At 40.9% G+C, this 26,685-nt stretch overlaps 1 protein-coding gene across 6 annotated transcripts in view; it reads right to left on the reverse strand.

Annotated features, from left to right (window-relative positions):
• The window catches only part of BMAL1 (basic helix-loop-helix ARNT like 1), a 46,873-nt gene extending 21,712 nt beyond the window's left edge, over positions 1 to 25,161 (reverse strand). For 3 of the 6 annotated variants that reach the window (XM_061462891.1, XM_061462890.1, XM_061462889.1), the window contains exons 1-3: positions 24,984 to 25,000; positions 2,549 to 2,669; positions 1,666 to 1,813 (exon numbers count right to left, since the gene is read on the reverse strand). In XM_061462891.1, coding sequence (XP_061318875.1) covers positions 1,666 to 1,805 — 140 coding nt within the window. In that variant the 5' untranslated portion in view covers positions 1,806 to 1,813; positions 2,549 to 2,669; positions 24,984 to 25,000. Of the gene's footprint in view, positions 1 to 1,665; positions 1,814 to 2,548; positions 2,670 to 24,868; positions 24,886 to 24,983; positions 25,106 to 25,142 lie in introns of those variants that run through there. The other 3 variants (XM_061462887.1, XM_061462886.1, XM_061462888.1) reach the window with 3 other exon arrangements.
• Between the last annotated feature and the right edge of the window lie 1,524 nt (positions 25,162 to 26,685).

Raw genomic sequence — 26,685 nt, forward strand, 5'->3', positions numbered from 1 at the left:
CCTTTGTTATTGCCTGGCTTCAATGGTAAATGAAGCATCAAACTGGACACTCGTTCATGGGCAGGAAAAGCTTAACAGGCGCATTTCTGAACATTTACCATTGCATACATAAAGAAGGAGGGATCAAGGAAATCTACCTTAAGTTCTATTTTCAAATAGGAATATTTACTAGCCACCATTTACTTTGAAACACAACACAAACTGTGGTATGACAACAGCTGTTGTAAACGTACTTTACTTGGGATTCAAGGAAAGAGTGTTTTCACTTTTTTTTTTTTTAAAGGCACACACAAACTAAAGGGTGGAATTATAAATTAGAAGAGCAAGCTGCTTTTGGAAAAAAGGGCTTGAGCAATGCTTCCTACCCAGGAGAATAAAGATGGAGAAATCCTTTCTGTAGGAGAGGAAGATGGTAAGATTGAGGCTGTTCGCTGACTTTTGTACTAGTCAATTCAACTAGAAGCAGTAATGAATGTCCTAGGAAAACTAAATGCATGTTAGAGAAGGTACATATGCAGTATGTTTGTGGTCTTTCAACAGTGCTTAAAGTTTCATGCATAAGTTCTCCTAAAAGGAAGTCCTAAGCACAGGGATCCTAACTCTTAATTGTCTTGCTCAATACGGCTTAAAAATCCTACCCCCAAGTAAAAAAGAACTGCCAGCAATCCAAAGGCCCAGAAGGATAAAATTTGTGATGTTACATAAAAATGAGTAGGCAGCTGTATTAATAATGGATGGGACCCATTCACAAGTTACCCTGCAGGTAGACTTTGTAAAGTTACAATACACATGAGGTTCACACAGTGATTTAGGAGTAAGTAGGTTGGTCTTGGTGGACCTAGTGCAGAAGACATTACACACCTGAAAATCTGGCAAGCTTTACTACAACCTTTACTATTCTAAAGCAGAGCTGGTGTGATTTCTATTTCAAATACCTGCCCCAGCAGAGACGCTATGGCTTGGACAGTGCTTCCAAGCAGTCATTAGCAGCTTCCCTTGAAGAAAAGCAGCTCTCCTGCAACAAAACTACCTATCTACTATCGGTTTAGAAGAAACCAGGTTTTTGTCAGGAATAATAGGCTACAGTTGTGAGCCAATACAAGATTAAGTCAGTTGATTGAATGAAAGGTAGATCTACTGCCTCAAACCAGGGACTATTCAGATTCATATTCAACTGAGAGAACAAAATAGCTTCATCGGGTAAAGGCTGGCAGCCCACTGATCTGAAGTAACTAGAAAGGCAAAAAAAAGGTGAAGCAAATGAACTACTCCCAGTTCTGCTTTTTAATTAATTTATTAGCTTCCTTCCCATTGCTCTGACACTATTTCCTATGCAAATAGTCGACATAATCAACCTTCACACTCTATGTTTCATTGGTATTAGTTTTCTTTCCTCACTTATCAGCCAAAATTTTCTCTCCTCAGCCTTAACCCACCTGATACCCCCACTTCTAGCTGCATTGAGATGAAGACTTTATTTTTATTATTAAATAATGGACTTTGCTGTTAGTGCACGGTAGCTTTTTTCTTTATAAAACCTTTACAACAGGTTATCAAGAAAAGGTTATTTAAAAATAGCTGTAAATATTACTATCATCTCCCCCACTGTATTGTTATGTTACCACCTCTTTTTAGCAGGGTTAAATCAAGAGAAATACAACTTACTGATAATCAGTAGAGCTTCCCTTTCTTTTCCTATTACAATCCATTCCTGAACTGCTAAGAGAACTGGAGATCAAGTCAGCGGGGTCTGGTGACATAAAGTCACTAATTGTAGAAGATATGTCCATCCTTTGGTCTGCCATTGGATTGTCTAACACCAGGAAAACAGACAAACAAGTAAATGAAAACCACCAACCAAAACACCACTGCACTGAGAAAAGCAAAAACTTACATATTTTTAACAAACAAACAAACAAAACCAAAACCAACCCCAGATCTCAAAATCACCATTCTCTAAAACTGCAAAACTCACAGTTTTATTATTTCCTTTTGCCATTTCTCCTTTTCCAGTTACTGGTGTATTGAGTATTGCAGACAAACCACAACCATTCTCAAAACTCATTACTTCATTATTTTCAAAGAATAGTCAATGCGATCGTTAACTAAACCGGGTTTACTCTCACGTTAACTGGCCAGCCAACTGCTTCTACGTTACATAAGTAAACGGTAAGTTCTGTCTGTCTTTTGCTGACTGGGAACACTAACTTTGGTGTCTCTCTCCATTTGAAGATCATCGTATCAAAGTTCAGAAGCTTTGAAAGTTCTAATTCCACCTAATTTCATGGAAAAGAATTAATATTTCCATTAAAATAAGAGGTTAAATAAACATCTTCCCCACAGCAGACCCCATAAATAAAAATCTAAATAACCCAATGATGGTTTAAGATTACTAGTTAAAGGTACAAATGAATCTAATTAGCTTTTTCATCCAAAACATATACATTTTGATCCTCTAAAATGCAAATAACTATATAGTTGGAAGAAACCCCATGAGAAGTTGATTCATTACTAAATAGGATCGACTGTCAAACAGAAGAGTTCTTACCCGAAAGCTTGTCTTGGAAGCCTAGATCCTCCTGGGGAAAGATGATGTTCAGCCTGAAGCAGCTGATCACCTTAAAACTCTTCCATGCCTCATATTCTGTTAGTCAAGTACTTCCAAAAATCTGAGTAGGAAGAAAACCAGCAAGCTTAAAAAACACCTTTCAAAACAAGTTTGTTTAGAACAATTGTTTTAGACACAGTTTACAATACCAAATAAATGTTTCCTACACAAGGGTTGAATTTAAATTTCTTTATAAAGTGTAGAAGTTTTATCCATCATCAAAAGGCTTAAGTGTTGGGATGTACATCTCAAATGATCCAAACTTTGGACCATAAGGAATCTCTTCAGCATCACTTCCTTTCGGGCTGTGCTTATCCTTCTTTGGTTTTTACATAAAAGCCCTTGTCTCACAAACAGTGGTTAGATCTGCACACATTTATTGTCAGATGCTACCAGAATGAGTCAAGCTGCTGTTACAGTGCGAAAGACAGACTTACCCTTCACTCCTGGCTGCCTCACTTCTAAGGTGGATATAGCTGTAAGACAGCTTGGGCTTGGCTTACTATTTTATTTTCCCTTGTAAGCACAGTTGGCATTTTCAAAGGAAAGGGGGTTAAACACTCTTCTATTCTGCAGGCTTCAAGTTCTATATAAAATTCACACCCTGTACCATAACTCAAGTCCTCAACTATATCTCCCAACTACACTGTAAGCTTAGTGGTGGGTCTGCATATGGATGTCCTTCTTTTCCAGACTGCCGCCACAAAACAAGTTTTCCAGCAAAACTTATTATGCAAGACTTAAAAACTGTTCTTAATCTGCCTCCTGCAAAAAGCTTTGAAAGTCTTCGGGATACACTGTTTTCTGGTTGAAGAATCTGTGAACATCGTGACTGTCTTTCCAACCTGTGATGACAGCAGCACTTCCCAACTACACGGATCAGCAAGTTCCCATGACACCCTCAGAAGTTTGCAGGCCAACCAACCAATGTTCTGTCAATACGACATTACAACCAATTCCACTGAATCACATATATCGACACATAAAAAGTTATAAGCCAACAGAAACCTCACGAAATCCAAAGTCAGTGGTACAATTTTCTTCAGTTCTGCAAAAACAGCAAATTCATGATTTATTTCAGAAGTTTAAATTACCTAAATCACTGGTCCTGTTACAGTAATAACAGTCAGAATCACAGCCCTTAAATATAAGGCCAGGCAAGTCACTGCCTTAACACCACCAACTTTTCAACAGAGGATCATCATTGTTCTAGAAGCAGAGCTTCTGAACTGCTAGTGACAGCCCACTGTCCACCTCACCCGACACCTTCCCTGTGATCCTTTGCCAAAAATGAAAGAGCCGTCAGGTTATTTGCAAATGTGTGGAAATACTGGTAAGGGTGAGTGAGGAGGCCACCTCACACCAAATGGTCACTGACAAAAGCTAAATCATTACAAATTTAAGTTAAAATATAAATTGAATCCATAACCACAGATTACTTTACAAGGCTTTAATTCACACAAGTAGTTACTTGCAGATCAGGCCTTACTTTTCCTGTATCAGCTTTTTCCTAGTTGCCTCCTTTGCCTTTCTCACTCAAAGTAGTCCAACAACAATAAACGCGATTATGTTACTGTGGTTAATGAGATTACTGCAGCTTAATTTATAAGACACCAGTTAAACCACAGCTCCTGACCATTTCTCTTTGATTGATACAGATACAAAAACATTATCTTCAACCTCATCTGATGTGCAGAAGTCAGTTACAGCTAAATTTAGTGTGGCCTGTGGCTAAGGCCTATGAATCCAGTGATAAGTCTGTTGCATCAAACTACCTACAATACCTCTTTTTCTAATGTCAGTTACTGTGCATCATTGATTCAGCCTTGGAACCCAAGCACTCCATAATGCACATACCAGAAACAAGTATGTTTCTAAGATTTCTGTCCCAGACACCCACAATTAACTTTCAAACGTTCCTGAATATCTCCACATGTACTTGCTGAACTCACATTTTAATGCTTAGTATAATTTCATGCACCACTTATGATGACCTCAGATAGAAGATTGTGATGAGCTGGAATTAAAATTAAAAAAAATGGAGAAAAAAAGGGTTTGCAAGTTTAACAGAGTCCTTTCCCTTTAAGAATACCTGTCAGCATCTTAGCTTAATAATCAGAACACTGCACAAGTCACTGGTTTATTTTAATGGGAAAATAAAAACCACTTTGTTGTTCATCTCAAAGCAAAAATTTCAAAGCTGTTTTATAGAAAAACAATCCTGAAATCAAGCACCCATTCAACTGCACTGCCATTTTAAATTATAACCAAGTATCTGTATTTGATAGCTACAAAGCACTCTTTCAAGTATTTTGACCATTTAAGCAAAATATGGAATTCTCAGTTTCTTTTCTTGCTCTACCATGTCCCAAATGCTCACCTCAGTTCTAACAACCACAGCCCTCCATTTTAGCATGCCTCTTGAAATGAGGTTTAAAGTTAAGAAAATGTCAAAGCAATGATGAGAGCAAATAAAAGCATGCCCCACTATAATAAATAGTGCACAGCTCAGTGATTTGTTGCAAGACTCCTACAGTTCTGAAAAACTGAGTATTTTACTACCTTTTCAGCCTTCAGCTGCCTAGTTGTTCAATGACTCAAAAAAATCCTCATTGACAAGGAACACAAAAGTTACCCACATTTATCAGCAAAGTTCAAATCTTCCCTTTATGAATACCCAGCCTGTCGCCAAAATACTCCAAGGACCTACTTGAAAAAAATGCCATGTAGTCCTCTCTCTGATTAAGTTCTTCTGTACATAAGAACTGAATGATATTTTGCCATTGTATCGCATGACAATGTGTCTCCACAGCCTGTTTGGGACTACTTCCTTCAGGATTCCTCTCCCTTGCATTCAGTCTTTCTCCAGGCCCCTCTAACAAGGCCAATGAGAGAGTAAAAACAAATCGTACTGCTCATCCTTTAAAAAAATAAGAAAAAAAAAGAGAAAAAGAAAAAAGAAAAAGTTGGAAGCCACGTGACTGGCTTAATCATGCAGCAAAGCTGATCATGAGTACATAAACACCTCTGAGCAAATCAAGGTCAGAGCTAAAGTAGGTCAACTATGTCTGCAAGCACCCATCCAGGAGTCAAGACCTCTTTACAGAAGCACCACCAGTTCCAGTTACCCTTAGGCAGGAGTCAATTATCTCCAACACACATACATACTTATTCTAGAAGAAATGCAGTTTATACCTTTATGAATCAGAAGTGCCTCATATCTTAAAAGCACTATTTTGCAATGACAGAGGAAAACTGTGCTGTGGCTTTCTTAAGAAGTAATTGAAAAGATATTCATTGTCACTGTATGTAATAACTGAACCAAAAACAGCTACAAAAAGGAAATCATCTGCTTCCCTTCACAGCAATATACCACCTCCAAAGTTAAATGGTCACAGTACAAACTAGTAAGAAACAGAACAGGATTATTTGTCCTCACTGTGTATTTCCTCAAGAGGTGTATGTAGACTCCAGATGTGCATGCACTCAGTAACGGTGGGAGACTTCTGCTTAGCAAAGCTCCGCAAGTATCCCCATGATGATTTCAATACACATCCTGGCACACTTGGATACGGCTGCAGCAAGTAACAAGCAGGTCATACATCAGAGTCTTTATCATGAAATACTCTGAAGGAATTGAAGGAAGATCTTTAAAATAAAGCAGTGGTATTTTCCTTTTCCTTCAATACTTAAGGAGCGGCTGTCAGAAAACTTCCTATTTGCCTAATACATTGGTATTGTTTTGTTCCAATGGCACATTTGTGCTCCTTGAACCCCCTATTACCCGCAAGAACACTCTGTACTCCCAGAAGGTAAAAAGCCCTGTGGCTTCCTCTCACACCCAGGTGCATCTCACCGCACCCTCTGGGGCAAAGAAGAGATTTTGCCTCATTTGCTTGTTGAGGTCATCTTGCACCACTCATTCATCAGCATGTTCGCCAACTCCAGACAGCCTACAATCCACATCTGAGCTTTGGAACTCGTCCCAGTCCAAGCTCTTAATAACACCAGTAGCTCATGTTTCGACCCAATCCTTAACCACACATACACAGCGAGAGCAATCATCCTGCACCTCTTGTGTTAGCAGTTGCTGCTACCCAGCCCCTCACAACAGGGCACAAGTATCCCTTGCTCTGTTGAAGGCAGAGGCACTTGCACTGCTCAAGAGACTTACTGCTGCATAGCTGCTCCCCATCTTTCCGAAGAAAAAAGTAGCTGGAGGGAAGCAGCCATGAATTTCAACCAGCCACAAAGCTACAAGATGAATCATTTTGACATACGGGTGTCTCCAATAAACAGAAGAAAAACACTTGCACAAAGAACATCTTTCAACTCTAGGAAGTTAACATAAAGGCAGTTTCTCAACAGATCAATGTACTGTTCACATGCATTCCCCCCATCAAATAAGTCTGTTCATCACTAGCGTCTCTGAGGAAAGACAGAACAAACCGTATCGTGGCATGACCCCACAGGAGTTTTCCAGACTATCTTAGTGGCAATGGAGCCACAGGACAATATTCTGAATTCTACTTTGCTCACAGAACACTCAGACTTTTAGTTCAAGAGAGGCCTCAGATCCCACCTCTTCTTGCTTAAAAGGGAAAGTACTTAAAACTTTAACTTCCAGCTATTATAACAAACGACTTCTCTGCTGCTCCAAACCCTGGAATACATGGTAACTAAAATCACTTTCTCTTGCATGGAAGGGCTTAGAACTAGACCCAAGAAGACAGAAGTTTCTCACCAGTGCTCAGTAAACAGGAAGGATCACTTCCCTCAGCCTGCTGGCAACACTACTCCTAGCACAATCCAGAAGGCTTCTTGCCTTTGGTGCAAGGGCACCATTGCTGGCTCACAGACCCTCTGCCAAGCTCTTTTCCAGCTGCTCAGGCCCTCGTCCGTACTGGGGCATGAGGTTTTTCCTCTCCACATGCAGGACTTGACATTTCTCTTCACTGAACTTCAAAGGGTATTTGACAAGGTTCTTGTCAACCCTTTTTACTGGTCTGTGGAGATCCCCGATTGGTAGCACACCTATGTAACATATCAGCCACTCCTCCCTGTTTTGTATTGTCTGCATCTCTAAAGTATGAAGCTTCCAACAACATGGAAAGACAGGAAAAGAGGCTGGATCTTGAAAGAGAACCAAACAGATTTAACAACCCTCAAAATCCTAGCTCATGTTCTTCTCTTAGTGAAGCAGATAAATTTTTGCTTCAAGGCTGGTGCTGTCCCATGAGAAGACCTTATCGATGGAGACATGGACAACAAAAACTGGAATAAAACCAAAACCAACCCATGCCATTTCCATGAATCAAACCTGTTTAGGCTGAAAGGGATCTGTCTATGCTATAGATGAAGTTATTTCCCTGTCTAGTAGAGGACTGGTACATACCTCTAGTGACAGAACTAAGTCTAATATACAACTCTACAGAATAGCCACTGGGTCTGGAGACTGTACCATCACCAGAAGAGCATCCTGAGTAACCAGCTGACTCTCAGACACAGTAAATTTCATTTCCTCTTATGTCTTAAGACCATTTGCCTCTCTACCTATTCAGTGAAACTCCGCTAAGGGAGTGTTTCAACAAAGCTTGTTAGTTTGCAGTCATTATAGAAAGCTTGATCTAGTATAAGCTTCTTGTCCACCAAGATTAGATTCTTTGAGCGCTTACTCTTTGAGGTAAGCTTATGTTGGCTTTTTTGGATATTTCATTTTGGGCAGCCACCAAAAGGAAACAAAGAACTAATCAAGCCCTTGTTAAAAGGTGATGATGCACACTCTTAAAAATCAGTACTAACATGCTGCTGTTATCAAAGGAACTTGGCCTGCTTCAATAATCAATCCTTTAGTACTCATACAACTTAGGCTTCCAGAAACCACTTCTGTAGGGAAAACAAAATGGACACACCTTTCCTGGACAACCAGGTTTCAAGGGACTTCTGCAGCACACCTACCAAATACAGCTATTACCTGCACATGAAGCAAACTGTATCCTCTCTCTCCACAGCCTTCTGGAACCAAAAAGTTGGTCTTCAGATCACTAGATACTGAGCAGAAATACCAGTACTAAAGTCATTCCTGAGCTCAGCCACAGTGGCTGGAATGAGACTGACCAGTTCACATGCCTCTACTCAGAGCAGGAACCAGTGAATTCTGCCTCAGAGCTGTGCTGGGTGCCTTACGACATTTTACAGACACACCAATACCCCCAACAAGTATATAAATCATATCTTCAGATTTCATCTTGAATGTCAAGAAGATGGATATTTCAAGGAGCCTTTTACAAAAAAAAAAAAAGTATAGTGCTCATACAAAATATACAAGATAACAGCCAATCTCCTACAGAGGAATAAAAATTACACTAAAAATTACACCCAGATATAACTATCAACACAAGAACCACTCTCAGCACACTCCTTCATGACTTTGGATGCCTTACGACAACAGGTCCTGCTGATCAAAAACATACAGTTTGCTTTCACTGGAAATGGATACAACCAAAATGGAGTAAAAAAACAGTTATTCTGAGAACAGCTGCTTGTAGGAAAAGGGCTAAATGCAGCATCATAAGTGGTTTAATGATTAAAAAACAACCCAAAGAAATCAACAACTTACTGTAAGACAATCCCACAGGCATTTCTGTGGAATAAGTTACAGAATGAAATAATTATCATTTACATTTTAAAAAAGGTCCACCGATGTTTAATGCTGGTAAAGTTCACAAATCTATGTTTAACTATAGTACTTAATATTAATTTATTCTAGTCCTTCAGAAGACTGTGCATGTGTGGGAAGGAACAAAGTATTATATTTTCAGCACTGGGGAGGGTGGCAAGTCTTAAAATTAATAGACAACAAAAACTAAGTCCTTTGGGCCAGATATCTAATTCTACTCATTTAACACCAAAATCATCTATTCTTTTAGTAATGACAGACTCATTCACAGTTAAAGTAAACAACAATCTACTCTCTCAACTACTGAAATATAAACTTAGCTGAAGTTCCTAAACTGAGTTTCTAAGCCAGGTCCAGCTTCCAATGTATGAGGGACGTACTGTTTCACAACCACCAAACACAATCTTGGTTCATCAGCCCTAAGCCATCCACAGGATTTGGAGGTGGAACTGGGAGATAAAGGGGGTGAGTGAAAGACAGAGGGAAATCAATCCTACCATGTGGGTAAATCAATTACCCAGCATTAACATGCTTAAATAAAAACATAATCAAAGTTAATGCTGACTTTAGTAGCTATGTACTTCCAGCATGCTTTGATCAGAAACCTTAAAAAACCCAAACCAACCAACAAACTACACACACACAAATATCCCATCCAACAACAAAACCCCAAACCTACAAAAAAAAACCCAAACCCCAAAAAACAAAAACTCTCTCAATTGAGGTAGTGGCTTTGTGAAGTCTCCCAAGCTGTACACATTGCTTCTGATCTGCCAGCAAAGATGTCTTATGTGCTGGACTGTATAGTCAACTTCAAAGCAAAAATTTTTAGAAAATCAGGAATTTCTCCTTAAGAGGGCTGTACACAACCTGGACTGAGATTTCCAGAGCAAAGAAACATACAAGATAAGTAGGCAAGCTACTTAAGTCACTCCTCATGCTTATACAGACAGTAGGGATTCACAAATCAGCACATCTTTAACTCACAGCTGGGAATGCCTATTTCTTGCACTTGCAGTCCAAAAGATAACAGCTTTCTGTTTCAAGATTTCATCTGACTCCTAAATATGAACACTAGTTTATAGCAGACAGATGCTTTAGGTACAAGTTTTAAGGATATCTTACTCAATTACTCAAACTGAACAAGCTAAGTTTTATGCAGTTAAATATACATCTTCTAATTAAGAGCTTACAAATTGAAGTCCAACTGTTCATTCTAAGTATTATTATCACTGTAATATGCTCTGGGCAAGTTTAATTTCCTTACTGCAGCTAAGTGAAGCTCCTGTATCCTCACAATTCAGCAGAAATTCTTCCTGTAGTTCTAGAACTCCAAAGTTGCCTTTCAATGGCAAGAAGGCAAAATCATCTCACAAGCAGTTCTACGGAACACATTTTCTAGAAGATATCCATCTGAAATACCAGTCTAGCAAAACAATTCTGTATGCCAGGTCCTACACTAATACTTAATCAGTCCAAGCAGTCATTTGGCACACCAAGCAACTAATTCTAGGATTTCTTCTTCAAGCTTTTAATTTCAGCTTGTGCTTTAATATAACTTGCAATAGGAGACGCTTTAACTCAAGCCACTCTTCCCACTGGCAAAGCACTATTTTAGTACTCCACTACGTATTCCACCTCCCAGTCACCAAATCCTTCTGTGCTTTTGTCAAGTTTTCATTTTCTTCTCCCCTCCTCATATCGGAGCCTTGTAGGCATCAAAACTAGACAATACACTCAGGCTCTGGCATGGCTAATACTATCCAAGTAATATTTCCTCTGTTGACTTTTAAAGTTTACGCATTCAGGGGTGTTAGCCATTTTTTCAGCTTAAAAGTTTGAACCACAACTCACTTTTAGTCTCTTAAGTGCATTTATTAAGGTGACATATCTAGTTGATTCTGATTTTGTGGTTATAGACTACAATTGATTCTGGTTTCCAGTCACATTATCACTACAACAAACCTAAACACATTTGGCATTTGTGAAACCTTCCGTTTGGAGATTGACTGCCAAACAAACTACAACTAAAGACTTCATATCTTCAGGGAACAAAAGCATAGAAACAAAAGGGCAAAATATCACAAAAGGAAGTGTAGACAAAGGTGGTTTCGTTTATACCTTATACTTCAATTTCCAGTTTTTGCACACTCCCTCTGGTCCTGTTAAATTCCATCTCTGGCTGGAAGAAGCCATTCCTGCTCTCACCACTCTGCCAGCATGACAAAGAAAAGTCAACAGGTTGTCAGTTTCACTTCAATCCTAAAATAAGCCTTAGGAAAAGGAAACTATTCTCAGCCTGTCTGGAACCAAGCTGGGGTATTCCCCACTCAGCTGGCTCTCTACTGTTTCCTCTAGCACACGTATCCCTGACAGGTTCATTTTTCCCCACTGGTTTCTTAAAAGCTTTTTTGGACTTAACTTTACACAAAATTAGATGCCAAATGCATATGCACGACACCCACATGAACATTAATATTTCTTCCTTCAGACTATTTCAGTACTAGATCAGAGGTTCTACTTAAGTTCCGTTCTCCCACTACATCACAGTTTTTTCAGATACGAAGGCATCACAGCATTTTGTTAAGCATATGAGTAGGTAGTCTGCTAAAAAAAAAAGAAAAAGGCTGCAGAAGAGCATACAATGATGGCATAGCTACTCTATGTGTTAAGTTAGCAAAGTTTATGTGTGGGAATTGAGAAACTTGTAACTTAAAATTATTTACAAATGTCCTGGTTTAAGAAAATAATCCCTCCCCACACACACTCATGCATATGGTCTCAGCTACCTGTCTCTGCACCCAGAATCCTTTGGTATATGTGGAGCAACAAGAAACACTAACATAAATAAGCTCAGCAGGTTGATTTCCTGAAGTCACACATTATTTGCCAGTTAAATCCAAATCAAACTTAGTGAAAACCAATACACTGCAACAATTTAGCTCCTGCATGTTTTCTGTACAACATGCAGAGACACAATCATCAAAAAAAGACAGACATGCCATTTTCAGTCTTGTTCAATGGTTCAGATATAATAACCTCCCCTATTCCTGAAATCCTAGGTTTTTTAAATGAGCGATCTGCTGCTAACACCGAGAAGGCAGCATTTCAGAGTTCTGACAGCTCATACTGTGGCATTATCCGATGCTCTGCTCCTCAGAGAGATTCACATGAAGTAGTTAGGAACTGCAACAACAGCAAACATTGAGAAGCAGGGCAAGCTCCCAACACCCCATGGCCAGCACTAATACTGATAATGTGCTTTTTGAGCAGAATGCTACGGCTGAAGACTACCCATTCAGCACCCAACTATGCGCATGACTAAAAGTCATCTTTTAACAGGACATTAGAAGTAAAGTTAGATATGTCATCATAGCATACACTGAATGTGTAAGTCATACCCTCCTGGCTGCTTCTGCCACAGCAGTAGCTACTTTTTATGCTTCCTTCTGTCTTACTTTGATAAAGTAGAATTTCTGCGCAATGTGACACATCTCCAAGGTGAGTCCCAGGTACCTAACAATGTGCACTTCACGAAAGCCAACATCTAAGAAATTTTTGCTTCTGAGGCTTTATACATCACTGCATTCAAAGACACAACTTGTGGAGCAAATCAAGTGATGATTTAGGGAGAAACCATGCAGAATATTTCCTGTCTTTCACATTCATGTCCAGAGTGGTAAGTACCTAACAGCTTTATGGGTTGGAAAAAGTTGTATTTGTCTAGCTCAGGGTAAGCATGAGAGTTTGTTGAAAATCTCACAGCAAAGTTCCACAGAACAGCTGACAAAATACCTTAGCACCATCAAAGAGGTAGCTTCACGCCCTTTTTTCTTTTCTTGTCACCCTTCCCCCAGATTTCACTTTCAGTACTCCAGCACGCTTTACACACTCCTGTCTGTACAGTGTGGCAAATTCCTCAGGCTGTCATTTTGTGAATGACAAATATGAATATACAGGCACAGTACAGGAGTATTCCTATCCACTCTCTATTCATTGCTTCAGGGGGAATATATGCCTTATTTTCTTGAGAAGGCCCACAGCAATAGGAAAGCCTTTTCCAGAAATGGCTGATAAAATATATTAAATTTTTGTGTGTCTATACATTAATGCTGATGTTGAAAACCACCTAATTTCTAAACCTGTGACATTCAGCTGCCAGAGGTACATTTGGATGCAAGCCTCAGACTTGCATTTTTCCAGACAGGCTTTTAAACCTATGATTTCTAATTTAAATCAACAGTCAAGTTTGAATGCTTTTACATTACAACTGAAACTGAAAAAGTGTTTTAAAATTGCTGTTGCATTTAGAGCAAAGGCTCACATTACCAAATCATGACAGCCCTTAATAAAGGCAGAGAAATGATTCAGGAAACACCAGAAATTCTATACTATGCAGGCACCTTGACTGTTACAAAAAGGAAACACAACTAGTGGGGAAGAACAGCATCATCCACACGTACCAAAAAAAGAAAAACGAAACACACAGACAAAAAAATCCTGCCAAGACCAAACATGGGCAAAAAACTTGTTCAGAAACACAAAACCTCAAACCACACAATAAAATACAGCCACACACACCACAAAAGGGCTATTAGTAAAACTGGAGGCTATATTTTTTAATTATTGCTTTTGCTTGCATTTGCTTGGATCACAGATCCACCCATGCAACAACCCCCTCTCCATCCAAATGGAGAGCAGACACAGCACAGAGCACAGGGACATTTGACTAACAGTTGCAAGCAGAAGTTCTTCCAACCCATTGTTTTATTCCAAAAGAGAACATTCCACAACCTACGCAGTCTGATCCCAAAGGACCTAGGAAGGATCATTAGACAGTTCACATTCCTCCACAGAAAAGTTTAAGTATGTTTAGATGACTTTATTTCCGCAAGTAGCAGACTTGCACCAAATAATAACAATGCAGTCCCTTAGTTACCACTTACAAACCCTCATAATTATTTACAGCTCCTGAACAGTACAGAGGCCAACCTGGATATCATCCAACACATCCACAGCAATAAGATTTATTAGAAAATGGAAAACTTTCTAGTTTCACTCGGTGGAACAAGACAGGCAACGAGTTCTGCATAAAGAATAATGAAATAAGCTAGTACTCTTCAGCTTAGAAAATTGAGGAGCCCAAGGTTTAGAAAATCATCAAATGTCACAGGGACATCAAACAAAGCTTGGCTGAAAGGTTGAGAACAACACACCTCTTCACACATGAGGTGGCAGGCTGTAGAAACTCTGCCAAATATTGGGAAGGCTAGAAGTTCATGTGGTTTCCAAAGAGAGGTAGGACCAGTTCATGGAAAGGAACTCCATTAATTGGCCCTGAGGGTTACCAACCACATCTGGCTTGTGAAGTCCCTGAGCTGAAAATAGCTGCAGGCCAGTATCAGAGGACACATGGTTGCCCTAATCTTCTTTTCACTAGGCAGCCACTCACAGCCACTGCTGCAGACGAGACTCTACAAGAACCAGGTCTTCATTATGGCATGCAACAGTCACTCTTGCCTTCTTTAAGTACTAGCAAAACAACATTATCTCTTAGTATCCAGAGAAAATGTCAACTTCCAAGTATGACATACATTGAATACTCACAGTGACAGTGTACAACACCCTCAAAAGACCCCTGTAGGTTACCTCTGGTTTAAGTCAATGAATCTGCAGTTATCACCATAACATCACCGAACATAACACCAGGTGAAAGATTTAAATTCAATCAGTACACACTGCACTAATTTAGCAAGGCAAATGTAAAAGCTTAGCTTATCAGAAAAAATCCTCTAATATAGGAAACAAGATTTACGTGCTTGGTATCTGCTTTCATAAGTGGAATTTCAAACGCAATTTAAGTAACTAGATTTCTATGCAGTGCTTAGAAACAATAGCACTGAGCAGGGAACCATGTAAAAGCTGGCAGGCACAAATCACCTAAACCAAACACTCAGAATGGCAGTTCCATGCTTCACCTTCCTAAGCACTTCAGTTCTCCACTCACTTGGAGTCTTGCCTATAGTATGAAATTAAATTTCAAATCAACAAGTAGAGCTCACGATTCCCTTTTAAAGAGGCCAAGGGAGCCAGCAAAGTAGGGAAACCGTTACTGATAACATGGGGAAAATCCCAACCAGACAAACATGCTTAGACTAGAGCAGAAAAGAAAGCATCACATATTTCAGGGGATCATATGCTAATCACTAGGTACAAATATTTCTGGCATTTTTCCTCCTTTCCCCCCCCCCCCCCCCCCCCCAACGTTCACTTCAGATCATGGTCTAGAGTCTCAAGCACTATTTTGCTCTGATTAATAGAGAAATACATACCCTTTCTATATGAGTTTTCGCCTCCATCACTCACCATCCTTGGACGTGCTCAAAAAACATGCAGATGAGGCCCTTAGTGACATGGTTTAGTGGTGGATTTGGCAATCCTGGGGTAAAGGTCAGACATGATGATCTTTCAGGTCTTTTCCATGACCTTCCTGTTAAATCACTACATCTTTGTTTTCATGAATAGGGATATAGCTCCTCAAGTTTCTCCCCCACCCCTCCAAGCCTCCGCCTCCATCAAGTACCAGTGCTTGAACTTCTGCTCTTGAGCAACTCAATATTCTTATTGCAAAAATACAGAAATGTTGCCTTTTATTCCTTTTAATTAGAAAGATTTCAGACCAAAAGCGAGGTTTGTTTTGCTTTTTAGTATTGCTGTGCAAATCTCTTAGGCATTGCATTTTATCAATGCCTTACTGAATAACAATATGAGAATCCCCAGTAGTATTTTTAACCTTGTAAATTAATTTGAAGAAAGGTTGCAAGAGTCTTTATAGATCTGTGCCCTCTCTCTCCTACAAGTCCCTCTGGCCCTGCCTCTCCTTCACAGACTGGTTAAAGCTGTACATCCTTCAGCTTCCTTCTGCTTAAGCATGTAGTAGCATAGAGATAAGTACATAAGTTTTATCTTAATACAGATACCAGAATCATTCAGGTTTGTTCCCTCATATAAACCTGTATTTGTATCTCTTCGGCAATGGAAGGCAACCTCATCTACTATTTTATGCAACAAACTGATATGCTGTAATTCAGGCCAAAGTTTATTTTAGGAAGATATCCTGGATGAACTCATCTGTTACAAGAATTTACTCGCCTCCTATCTTTTCTATTCCAGAGCTTAGTTCCTCTTGTTCAAAACTTACAACTTTTCTAGTCTGAATTTGAGTTGGCTACCCATTAGCTCCTAAATCTTGTTTCATTTTCTCCTACCAGGTAAGCTTATCAGGTCATTAACTGAAAGATGAATCCAGTGAATTGCTTTTTCTTCCTTTAAGTTCAGTTGTGTTTCTTGGATCTCACACTGTAAGGTTATGTTTGCAAAACACAGTTCATTCCTTAAACTCTTTTCAGTTTTCTACCAATACTTTATGAAGTCTGGGAAAGTATTAAAGTTGTGACATAATTAACACATGGATCAAACTACCTTTGAATCCAGCTTGATATCCTCGTTTTCCAAGCCAAAAATTCATTTATCCAAATCTCTGTAACGCCGCGCTGGGAACTGCCAATCAATAAAGTCCTCCCACCCTCAGTCACTTCAAACCTTCATCTTGTGTGATGCACAGATAAACAACTGTTTGGCAACTACTTGGAAGTGGTACATACATTTCTTAAGAAAGCTGTTAGCAAGCCAATAGACTGTTGGAGTGGTAACAGGCCAACCTGCACTACTTGGCTCTCTCACCAGCAAGAGTCTCCTCTGTCACCATGTAACAGGTACAGATCCTCACTCATGTAACAGCAGAGACAAAGCCAAGTGGAAATTGCCAGAAACAACACTACTGAGTAATCCTAGATCATAAACAGTAACTGCATGAATCAGTTAGCTAGTTTATTCAATATGGGGCTACGTGGATTTCTACACTGCAGCACAGACCTCTCTTTGGGAGAGTCATGTGATATAATTCTTTTTCTTTTTTTTTTTTTAAGATGAGAAGTTGTAAATCTAAACATTAACCCTTTATAACTGAAGAATTACTGCAGGAGTTGTTAACCTCCTAGCTTCACCTTTCAGCTGTGCACTCCCATACAACCCTAGCACTCTCCTAACCCCACAGTGAACTGTTCAGAGATCCAAAATAGATTAAAACTAATCGTACCAAAAAAATATCTTTTTAAAAAAAGCTACAAATCTGCATAAATGACAGCAAGGTGATTCAGGGAGTAAACAGGTACCAGCATTGTACACAGGGGGAGAGATGATGAGCTCAACAGTGACTGTATATATAACTTGCCTAAGCAAACGCACACCTAAACATGAGAACACACAGGTTAACTTCTACAGGGATACTACAGCAAGAATAAGCCTACAAACCCTCCACTGTAACAGAAGTATTCAAGAAACTGTCTGTCAAGAGGTATTTATGTTGTGAGCTGCTGCTTTGAATAAATTTACTCCTTTTATAAAAGGCTTTTTTTATCAAGACCGAAATTAAATCAATCTCCAATACACAGGAGCATAGTCAAGACAGAACTTGTATGAAAGCTATTTAACGTCCAGGTAAGCCAGGTTTAAGACAACATTGTTCTGTATTAGAATGGCACATAAATGACCGATGTTTACAAACTGAAAAGAAGGAATGTGAAAACTAGGAAGATAAGCATAACACAGTACAGGAAGCCAGCAGGAACTGAATGCCCCTTTCAAGAGTTGAAGACAATGATTAGTTCACACGTGGAAATGATTCTGATGAGTACACTTTTGGAAGGATTCATGGAAAATACAGAACTACACCATAAAGAATGACTGAAGAGAAACTTACATACTGTTGCCAAACAAAGACTCAGCCAAACTACATCATAGGGAGGAGTTAAAGGGGATATGCAGTGCTGTATTTGAATGTGGAAAATTATGGCACTTCAGTACAACATGCAATTAGTTTTGCTAGAAGGGGCAATTAAAGTTAATTGTATTTATTCCTAATGTCTTTTTTCTTTAAGTAGAAATCTGCTAGTCCATCAAGATTCCTGCAGGAAGACCAGGAAAGTTCCTTTTTCTGCTTCCCAAAAGTCTCTGAAATCCACTCAGCAGCCACTCCTACAGACAAACCTGAGAACTTGCACTCAACCGCATCCTCTGACCTGGTTGCCAACAGAGTATCATTCCAAAACTTCGCCATTGCCACACACACTAAAAGCAAACAAAGCATTCACAGAACTAAGACAAAAGGATAACAGAAAGCCACACACAAGCAACTTCAAGTTGTGTAAGTAAAGTCAAAAGACCAGTTAAGAGACCAGGTTTTTCTGTCACAAAAAAAAAAAAAAAAAACCAAAAAAAAACAGCAGAAAAAAGGAAAAAAAGGCTTCATTGACAAAACCCAGAATTCAGGACTTTTCCAGGTTTGTCAAGGAACACCATCATTCCCATATGTTTAGGGCTACAGGGAACTACAAGCCACAGAAATATCCTAAAACTGCAAGACAAATTTGTAGATTGACAAAATATTTAAAGTACATATCTGAAAGCCATGCCAAAGGAAGTAGATTACACAAGTTTTACAGCACATCATGAATGAATCCATGGAGGCTTACCTACTTCCCTGAGCAAATCCCGTTATAAAAGGCATATTAATTTTGCCTAAAAAGCACCCAGAAGTCTCTTAGACTTACCTATGTATTTAAAGGTACTTCAAAGTCTTGTAAGGTTGAATGGCCAGTTCACCTAGAGACAAAAGGCTGTCGATATGCTACAATACTATCAAGGTCTCTAATGAGGTATCAGTAGGAACCTTTTCCTGTTTTTTTTTTATTACATGGAGGATTTTTTTTTTCCATCCTGCTTTTTTCCAAGATGTGCAACTAATTGGTCCTGACTAGTGTTCATCTGCTCTAGGGGAAGAAAAAGCCCGTAATCAATTTAAAGTAGAAGGTACAAATTCTCCTCTTACCTGCTAACTTAAACCTTTTCCTACTTTCCACTTATATTGCAAATTAAGATCAAGAGTTTTATTAATTTTTTTTTTTATTTTTTAAAAAAGGCCCCCACCACTGTCATACAGAAAACAGATTTTCATGTCACAGAACACAAGAACAGTTCTCCTATGGCTCTTAGATAAGAATACCAAGAACAAACTAAGGTGCCAATATTTCTCTAAAGGGAAGCCCAAGGAGGTTTTAGGGAGTTCTGCTTCCAGAAAACAGAACATGCAGACAAACTGACAGCAAGGTGAGATCTATGCAAGTCAGGAAATCATTCTTAAACAGTAACTCAAGATTATATATATATATATTTATTTTTATTTTTATTTTTTAAACAGACAGCTTTACTTCCCAAAAAGGGACAGTTAGTGGACTTGGGTCCAAATGGTGTATTGTCTTGGTGGAAAAGAAGATCTTCCTTCCAGTCTGCTTCCTATACTTCATTTCCTCCAGACTTCCTGGCAAGCAAAACTGGAGACACTGCTGGGGCTCTGCCATTTTTCAATAAATTATCAGTTTGACAACAACTTGGCCATGTAAGTGTCCAGCTCTGGTACAGTCAGGTGATGGTGGTGAATGAGCTCCTGAGAGATCTGCATATCTGAAACACTTCTATATTTGTTCAGCTGGAAACTCAGAAACACATGGAAACCATTAAGGAGAAAGGGAATAGAGTCAGAGATGCACCTGAGTTACTCTTTCTTGTAATCAAAAAGATTTTTTTCCTCGTTTTCAGTGGCACAAAAAATAGTTAAAAGCTCTAGTACAGTTACACAGTTCTAGAGAAGCTAGAACTGTACTAGAAAAGCTCTAGAGAAGAAAAAAAGTTCTAGATAAGTAAAAAGTTGCTTATTTTTCTGAGTTCTGGGTATCAGTATCAAAACCAAATTTTTAGTCAAATTCTTATGTAGATTTATGAAAGAAATGCCCAAACACAGTTTAATCCAAAAATATTCCTTTCCTCTTGCTGTCACTCACAACTATAATGAATACATGAAACATGAAGGATAAAGTTTTATTACTTTTCAAATTGGAACAGAAGTCCTAAATTTCATAATATTCCAAGAAAAATTCATAGATAACAATGATAAATCCATTCATAACTCAGAACAAAAAAAAACAACACCCCCCCCCAAAACAAACAAACAAAAAAAAAGCCCAAACCACAAAAAGTCTATTAGTTTTATTTTCTCTCTCTCCCCCCCCCCCCCCCCCCTTTTTTCCCCTAGGAAGTAACTTTCCTTTCTCACTTCACTCCATTACTGTTCTGCAGTACAGCATTATTTAGTAATTTCTACCAAAGTCTACACAAGGCGCCTCTACATTGCCTTGCTCCTGTGTAAAAAAGAGCCTACTAACATTTGCAAGGAAAATGCTGCCAAAATAAACAGGAAAACTATAACGCTCTTCCTCATTGCTTACTTTCACATGAATGGGTTTCTTTAAAGTCAGGAGAGAGCACCAACATCTTAGACCACAAGAAATATGGCTTGTTATTTCACCATTCTAAAATCCTGCCAACAATATTTCTTGCTCTATAAGTAGCCTACTGGCACCATTCCCACAGAAGACCAACCTACTAAACTACAGCGTGGCTTCAGCTCAGGGTCACAAGTTGTTCTGACACCAGCAGCTGACCTAGAAGTGTGTCTGACATCAGAGACATTGAATAACAGCTTCTCAAATGGCAAGAGACTGAAAAGGTTACAAATCCTGTGAGCACTGGCTAAGAAATAGCTTTTTGCAGCTGCAAAGGAGAAAACATTACCTGAAGATAGAGAAGAGGGATGAACCCTTGCAGACAAGGAAGGGGCAGGGAACGCAAACAGTCCTGCACTGTACACGTGATGATGACATTATCAGCCAGTTCTTGAATTAAACTACACAACTATTACAGAAATTTTAGGAACAGATAAAACAAACCTGAAATAATATCAAATGCAAGAGAAACTATCAATTCGATCTTCTCTGGGACAAAGACTGAAATCTCAGACTATTTTTTTTTAGTTAATGAATATTCCAGGCTAACAAAGCCTGAAGATGCTGTTTTGATCTGCGTTCTTCTGCTGAATGGATTAAAAAAGAAATTACATTTCTCAACATCTGGTGAAAGATCATGTTTCCAAGGAGATGAAGTCTGGGCCTTGGATAAGTAGCCTTTTGGCATTATTCCAACAAACTGAGGTAAAACAAGGCAGGTGCAATATGCTGTTCATGCCAGTGAGCTATTCACCTCGATGTCCACCTCACTGAATGTAAAGGTCAATTAGATATACACCACAGGTCATCAGAAAATATTCAAAGTTATTAAAACCAGATAAAAATAATTTGATAATTACAACTGGGATCTCTTCCTATCACAATAGAAAAAAATAAACATCGCAAACAAGACTTACATGGGCTTTATCAATATCTCAATACACTAAGTCTTAAAAACACTCATACTGTAAGTGCATCATTTACTGTTCTGTTTCAAGTGTCTTGACTGTCCCCTACCTAACGCCACAGGAGTATGCAAAAATTGCCAGTCTGTATTTGATCTAAGCTTGGAACATATTTACTACTGCAATGCAACACTACCACACAAACATACATATACACATGTGTATATATTTATATACACACAAACACATACTGCAGGCAGAGTATACCTCTGCTTTACTTTAGCCCATCAACAGCCCATTATCTAAAATCAAACTATAGCAACTCTTAACAAAACCAAAAAACCCAGATTGAAAGCTCTTGCACTGCTTTTGAAAATGCCATAGAATGCCTTATTTGCATCTTCAAGCACCTCCAAAACATAGACCATAATTTCTCTAGGCTGATCAAGCAGACCCTTCACCAACTAAGTGTAAAAGTTAATGCTGTGTTCCAGTCAGTATCAAGTCAGCTACTACATTTATCAAAACCAATTGTTTTAGTCTGAAGTCTTCCAAGTATGACAACACCCAAAAAGTAAAGTTTCAAATCATGTTTAATGTATTAAAGGAAACAGTGAAACTTTTAATATTCTTTGAGTTCTGTAAACTTACTGAGAACAAGGAAGCTACGCAAGCTTAGAAATATTTATTTTGGGCTTTTCTTTGCAGTCATTTGCACATTATATGCCTTTAGACATCTTTTACTGAAGACAGCCAACTTCAGAGAACTGTCTATTAACTGGGGATATAGGTAGCTGCTTTTTATTACTTTTCTTCTGCCCTCTTTCAAGAGCAGAACTATGGAGAAAACTGAAGACAGAGGTTTAAAAAAAGAAAGTCACAAAGGGATGCACCAAAATCCCTCTGTTTTTCTCAACAACAATGTATTTCCTCAGGTTTCCCTGTACCTCCTGTCAAAGTGTAACCACACAGACAATTGGATCCGTACTGAAAACAGCTTTAAATATTGAATTTGAGCATAAAAACAGCACTTCCATATTCATCAAAGCTAACTGACCTACATGTTTCTTGGTGTTTCCAGCCTCCTTGTTATGAGTTCATTTTGAAAAACGGTCTTACTCATATGCGGCACCCAGGCTGCAGCTATCACATTAGGTCTCAGCTTTACCATCATAGTCCTGCATACTGTTAAGGAACTGTTTACAACTTTAAGCTCTGCCAAATAAATCCAGTGAATGTTCACTTCTTCCTACTACTGGTTTCCCAAAAGAATCCCCAAGAGCAGGTATCTGAAGGAAAAAATAACTCTTTAACTCTCCATATAAACATCACCTTCCTAAAACATCCTTATCAATGGCCCCTAACTTCAGCTCTGGTTTTGTAGAATCCCAACTACAACTAAGTTAGTTTACTGACACCCCTGTGTCCCCCTAAAAGGGCCTTTCAGGGAATAACAAAACAAAGCAGCTCCTTAGGATCTCTGTGGTATTTCTGCTCTAGGCAGTCTCCCAACACACTGCTTTTACAGGTCTGGACTCCACATGGCACCATACACCGCAGCTGTTGTGCAGACAGACCATGTAAACCAGCAGTGTGGAAGATAACATGGGATAAAACCAGCATATTAATCTATAACCACTATATTTTACTGGGTCATTTTACACACTTAATTTCTACAAGTAGGCATAAAACCCCCATAAGTGGTCATGAGAAATACAAAACCCCAAAACCCAGCAGTAAAGACTTTCTCCTTACCAGGCAACTGTGCTTTAGAATATTCAGATGAGTGGCCTATAGCTTCTGATTCTATAAATAGCTATTTACGTTTGCATGTTCCTACAGCATACAAAACATACATTGTTTTGAGGGCAGAGTTTAACCTCAGCCTTCCATAAGACCATGTACAGAGACTGTTGGCCAGTATATAGTAGCCATATATAGTATATACATAGTATAATAGTTAACAAAAACAACCAGACTTTCTGTTTACCCCTACCAACTTAGCAGTAGCTTGTGTATTTCTTATTGGTTGGTCCCATTTAAAAAACCTTTTTGATAAAAGATACAGTAAACAGGCAGGACAGGTACTTTAATACTAATGTATTAAGAAAAATGAAAACGTAGTTTCATTTTGAACGTTTGAGGCCCAGCATTTTGGAAAAAAAAAAAATCTACATGAAGACTGAATTAATTTTGTAAAGAGAGTACATTCAAAATTGTTTAGAAGGATGATCACTTTCTGCAGTTGACCCTTTCTAACTCAGAAACTGGGAAAATAATACTTAAAGATTGCTGTAAGCATATTTGCTTCAGAAGCAAGAAAACACGCCCACTTGTTTCCTCACCGTTATTTTCAAGTACTAAAATCTTTCCAACGCTGTTATAATTGAGGCACTGGAGTAACAGAAACCTCAGCAATTAAAGATGCAAACCGATTCCCCTGCCTCCCCAGGCGCAAAATGCTGATCTTGGGAAGCCCCCTTACCGTTCCCTGGGGTACAGCCGCTGTTGAGGGGAGATGTTCATCCTCCTTTCCACAGCAGCAGAGATGCACATGCAGCTGTCAGAGGCAGCCCGCGAAGGAGCAGCAGCACCACGGAGGGTTGCCTCAGGACCTCCGGCTGCACCACAAAGCCTTCAGGAGGCAACCGAGCAGCGCTGTCAGGCTGCGAAGAACCCACCGCTGTGGGACTGGCAAGTCCACTCCAGCTACTACAGGTAGACAGGCCACCGGGCAACAGTCTCAAAACCCACAGCAATCTCCTGCTTCTACTGTCATTGAGCTCACGTAGAGTGGACGGGATATACTGACAGATCCACGGGAGCAGCTACGAGACAGGTCCAAAAGACCTGCTCCTGGTGCAGGGGAAGGGGCACCAACACCTATGCTCAGTGACTTACCCCAGCCTCCACAAACCCGGCAGGAGCAACGCGCCAGGCACCGACCTCCAGACACCCGGGTTCGTCGCCATGCCCCCACCCCACCGAGCCGAAGACGCACCGACGACAGCACCCCCAGCCCCAGTTCTGCCCTGGGGGTCCTGTGGAGCCGCCGCGCCGGCAGCGGGCCCGGGGCCGGCTGCGAACGGCCGCGACTCGCGTCCGCCCCGTCACCTCCGGGTCCTGTCACACCGCCGAGACAGCCCGCCGGGGCAGACGCAGCCCCTCCCGGGGCAGGCAGTTCCCCGCGGCCTGCCGGAGGGCGGCGGCCACTCACCGGCCTCCCCCCGCTCCAGGGGGCCGCGGTCTCCCCAGCCGGCGTCGTGGTCGGCCCTCACCCCCCACGCCCCACGCCCCCCTCCCCGTTCGCCCCCCGCCCGCTCTGGGCTCACCGTGAGCTCCGCGCGTCCCCCCTCCGCGCCGCGCCGCGGGGGCCGGGGATCGCGGTGCCTGGGTAGCGCGCGGCACGCGCGGAGCGGCGCCCGGCGCAGGCAGCCCCCGTCCCTGACCTACTTTCCGCCTGGCTTGCCACCCAGCGGCGCACCACTAACCTACTTTCCAGCCAATGACACCCTCCTCCGGACCCACACCGGACGCGCCCGGCCACCAACCGGCGAGCGGCTCCCCGGCGGCCTTGGCCAATAGCCGACCGGCAAGCGGGCAACGCCCGCCCTCCTGCTAATCCCCGGGCGCCCTTAGAGCCAGAGCTAATCAGAAAGGCCGCTGGGGAGTGTTGATCCCGCCTCCCGGCCGAGGGCGGAGCTGATTGGGTGGAGGGAGGGGCGCGTGCGCGGTGGGGGGTGCCATGAGTTGTAGGCCGGGACCCGGATGTGTCCGTGTTTTGGCTGTGGCGTTCCTCGGCGGCTTGTGGGTCGTCAGTAGCGCGCTCCGGCTGTCGTCTCTGCGCCTTCGCTTCAGGCGTGTGACACCGGCTTGGACCGTGGCGTCACCGTGTGAGGTGTTCAGATCAGCACAGCAGCCGTGTAGGCTGTAATTGGCTGCATGTGCCCGGGCCTCGCCTCATTCCTCAGTGACAGACACGGGGCCGCAGCCCGCTGAGCCTCCTTGGTCACGTCAGAGAGCGCTGGGGCCGCTTCACACCGGACGGGAGGACCTGTCGCCTGGTCTTCCCGTGTTGGCATGGGCTCTCCGTTCTCACTTTACCCTACTGCGGAGTCACCATCGAGTTGCGATGGTGGTGCATGTTTTCTAGCCCACCGCTGCCCCAGCTGCATCCTTAGCCACAGGATGCAGTGTGGCTCCTGATGTTGACAACCTGCTTTGGCAAATCAAGCCTGTGTGCCTCACAGGACACACAGTGTGTGCCTGTACGCAATGCCACGTCGGTAAGTTGATGTAGCACTGCACATCCTGTTTTGCGAGTCCTCACGCTGTGGCTTTGCAGCACCTTTCAGAATGTCTCAGAAGGACTTGTATGATGCTGCCGTTAGATTCACCACCATAAATTTAAATAAATAAATAAATGGGCCTGTAGTGACAGTACAAGGGGAATGGCTTTAAACTGACAGAGGGGAGATTGAGATTAGATATTAGGAAGGAGTTCTTCCCTGTGAGGGTGGTGAGGCGCTGGCACAGGTTGCCCACAGAAGCTGTGGCTGCCCCATCCCTGGCAGTGTTCAAGGCCAGGTTGGACAGGGCTTGGAGTAACCTGGTTTAGTGGAAGGTGCCTTGTCCATGGCAGGGAGTTGGAACTGGATGAGTTTTAAGGTCCCTTCCAACGCAAACCAGTCTGATTCTATAAATGCTCCATCATCTCCCAACATGATCATATAATGCCAATGGGAGTATGCAGCAGTAGCTTTATTCAGCATGTGCAAAAGGCCAGTGATGGAATATAGATAGTAAAGCTATCTATGTTGCCATGTTATAGTCTAAATTTAGATAATCCATGCAACAGTTCTGGCAGGTAAAGGAAATGTGTTGCAAGAACATAATCGCAGCATAGCTGCTTTCAAATGCAAACATTTGCTAAATGTGATTATATTATTGCTACATAAGATTATAATTGCCACATTATAATTGTCTTAACATTTCCTATCCTGTGATGTCACACAGGACAGGAAATGTGCATCA

The sequence above is a fragment of the Pezoporus flaviventris genome, unplaced genomic scaffold, assembly GCF_033815535.1.
Source record: "Pezoporus flaviventris isolate CSIRO_AGI_PZ_B2104156 unplaced genomic scaffold, CSIRO_AGI_Pfla_v1 ptg000036l, whole genome shotgun sequence".
NCBI lineage: Eukaryota > Metazoa > Chordata > Aves > Psittaciformes > Psittacidae > Pezoporus > Pezoporus flaviventris.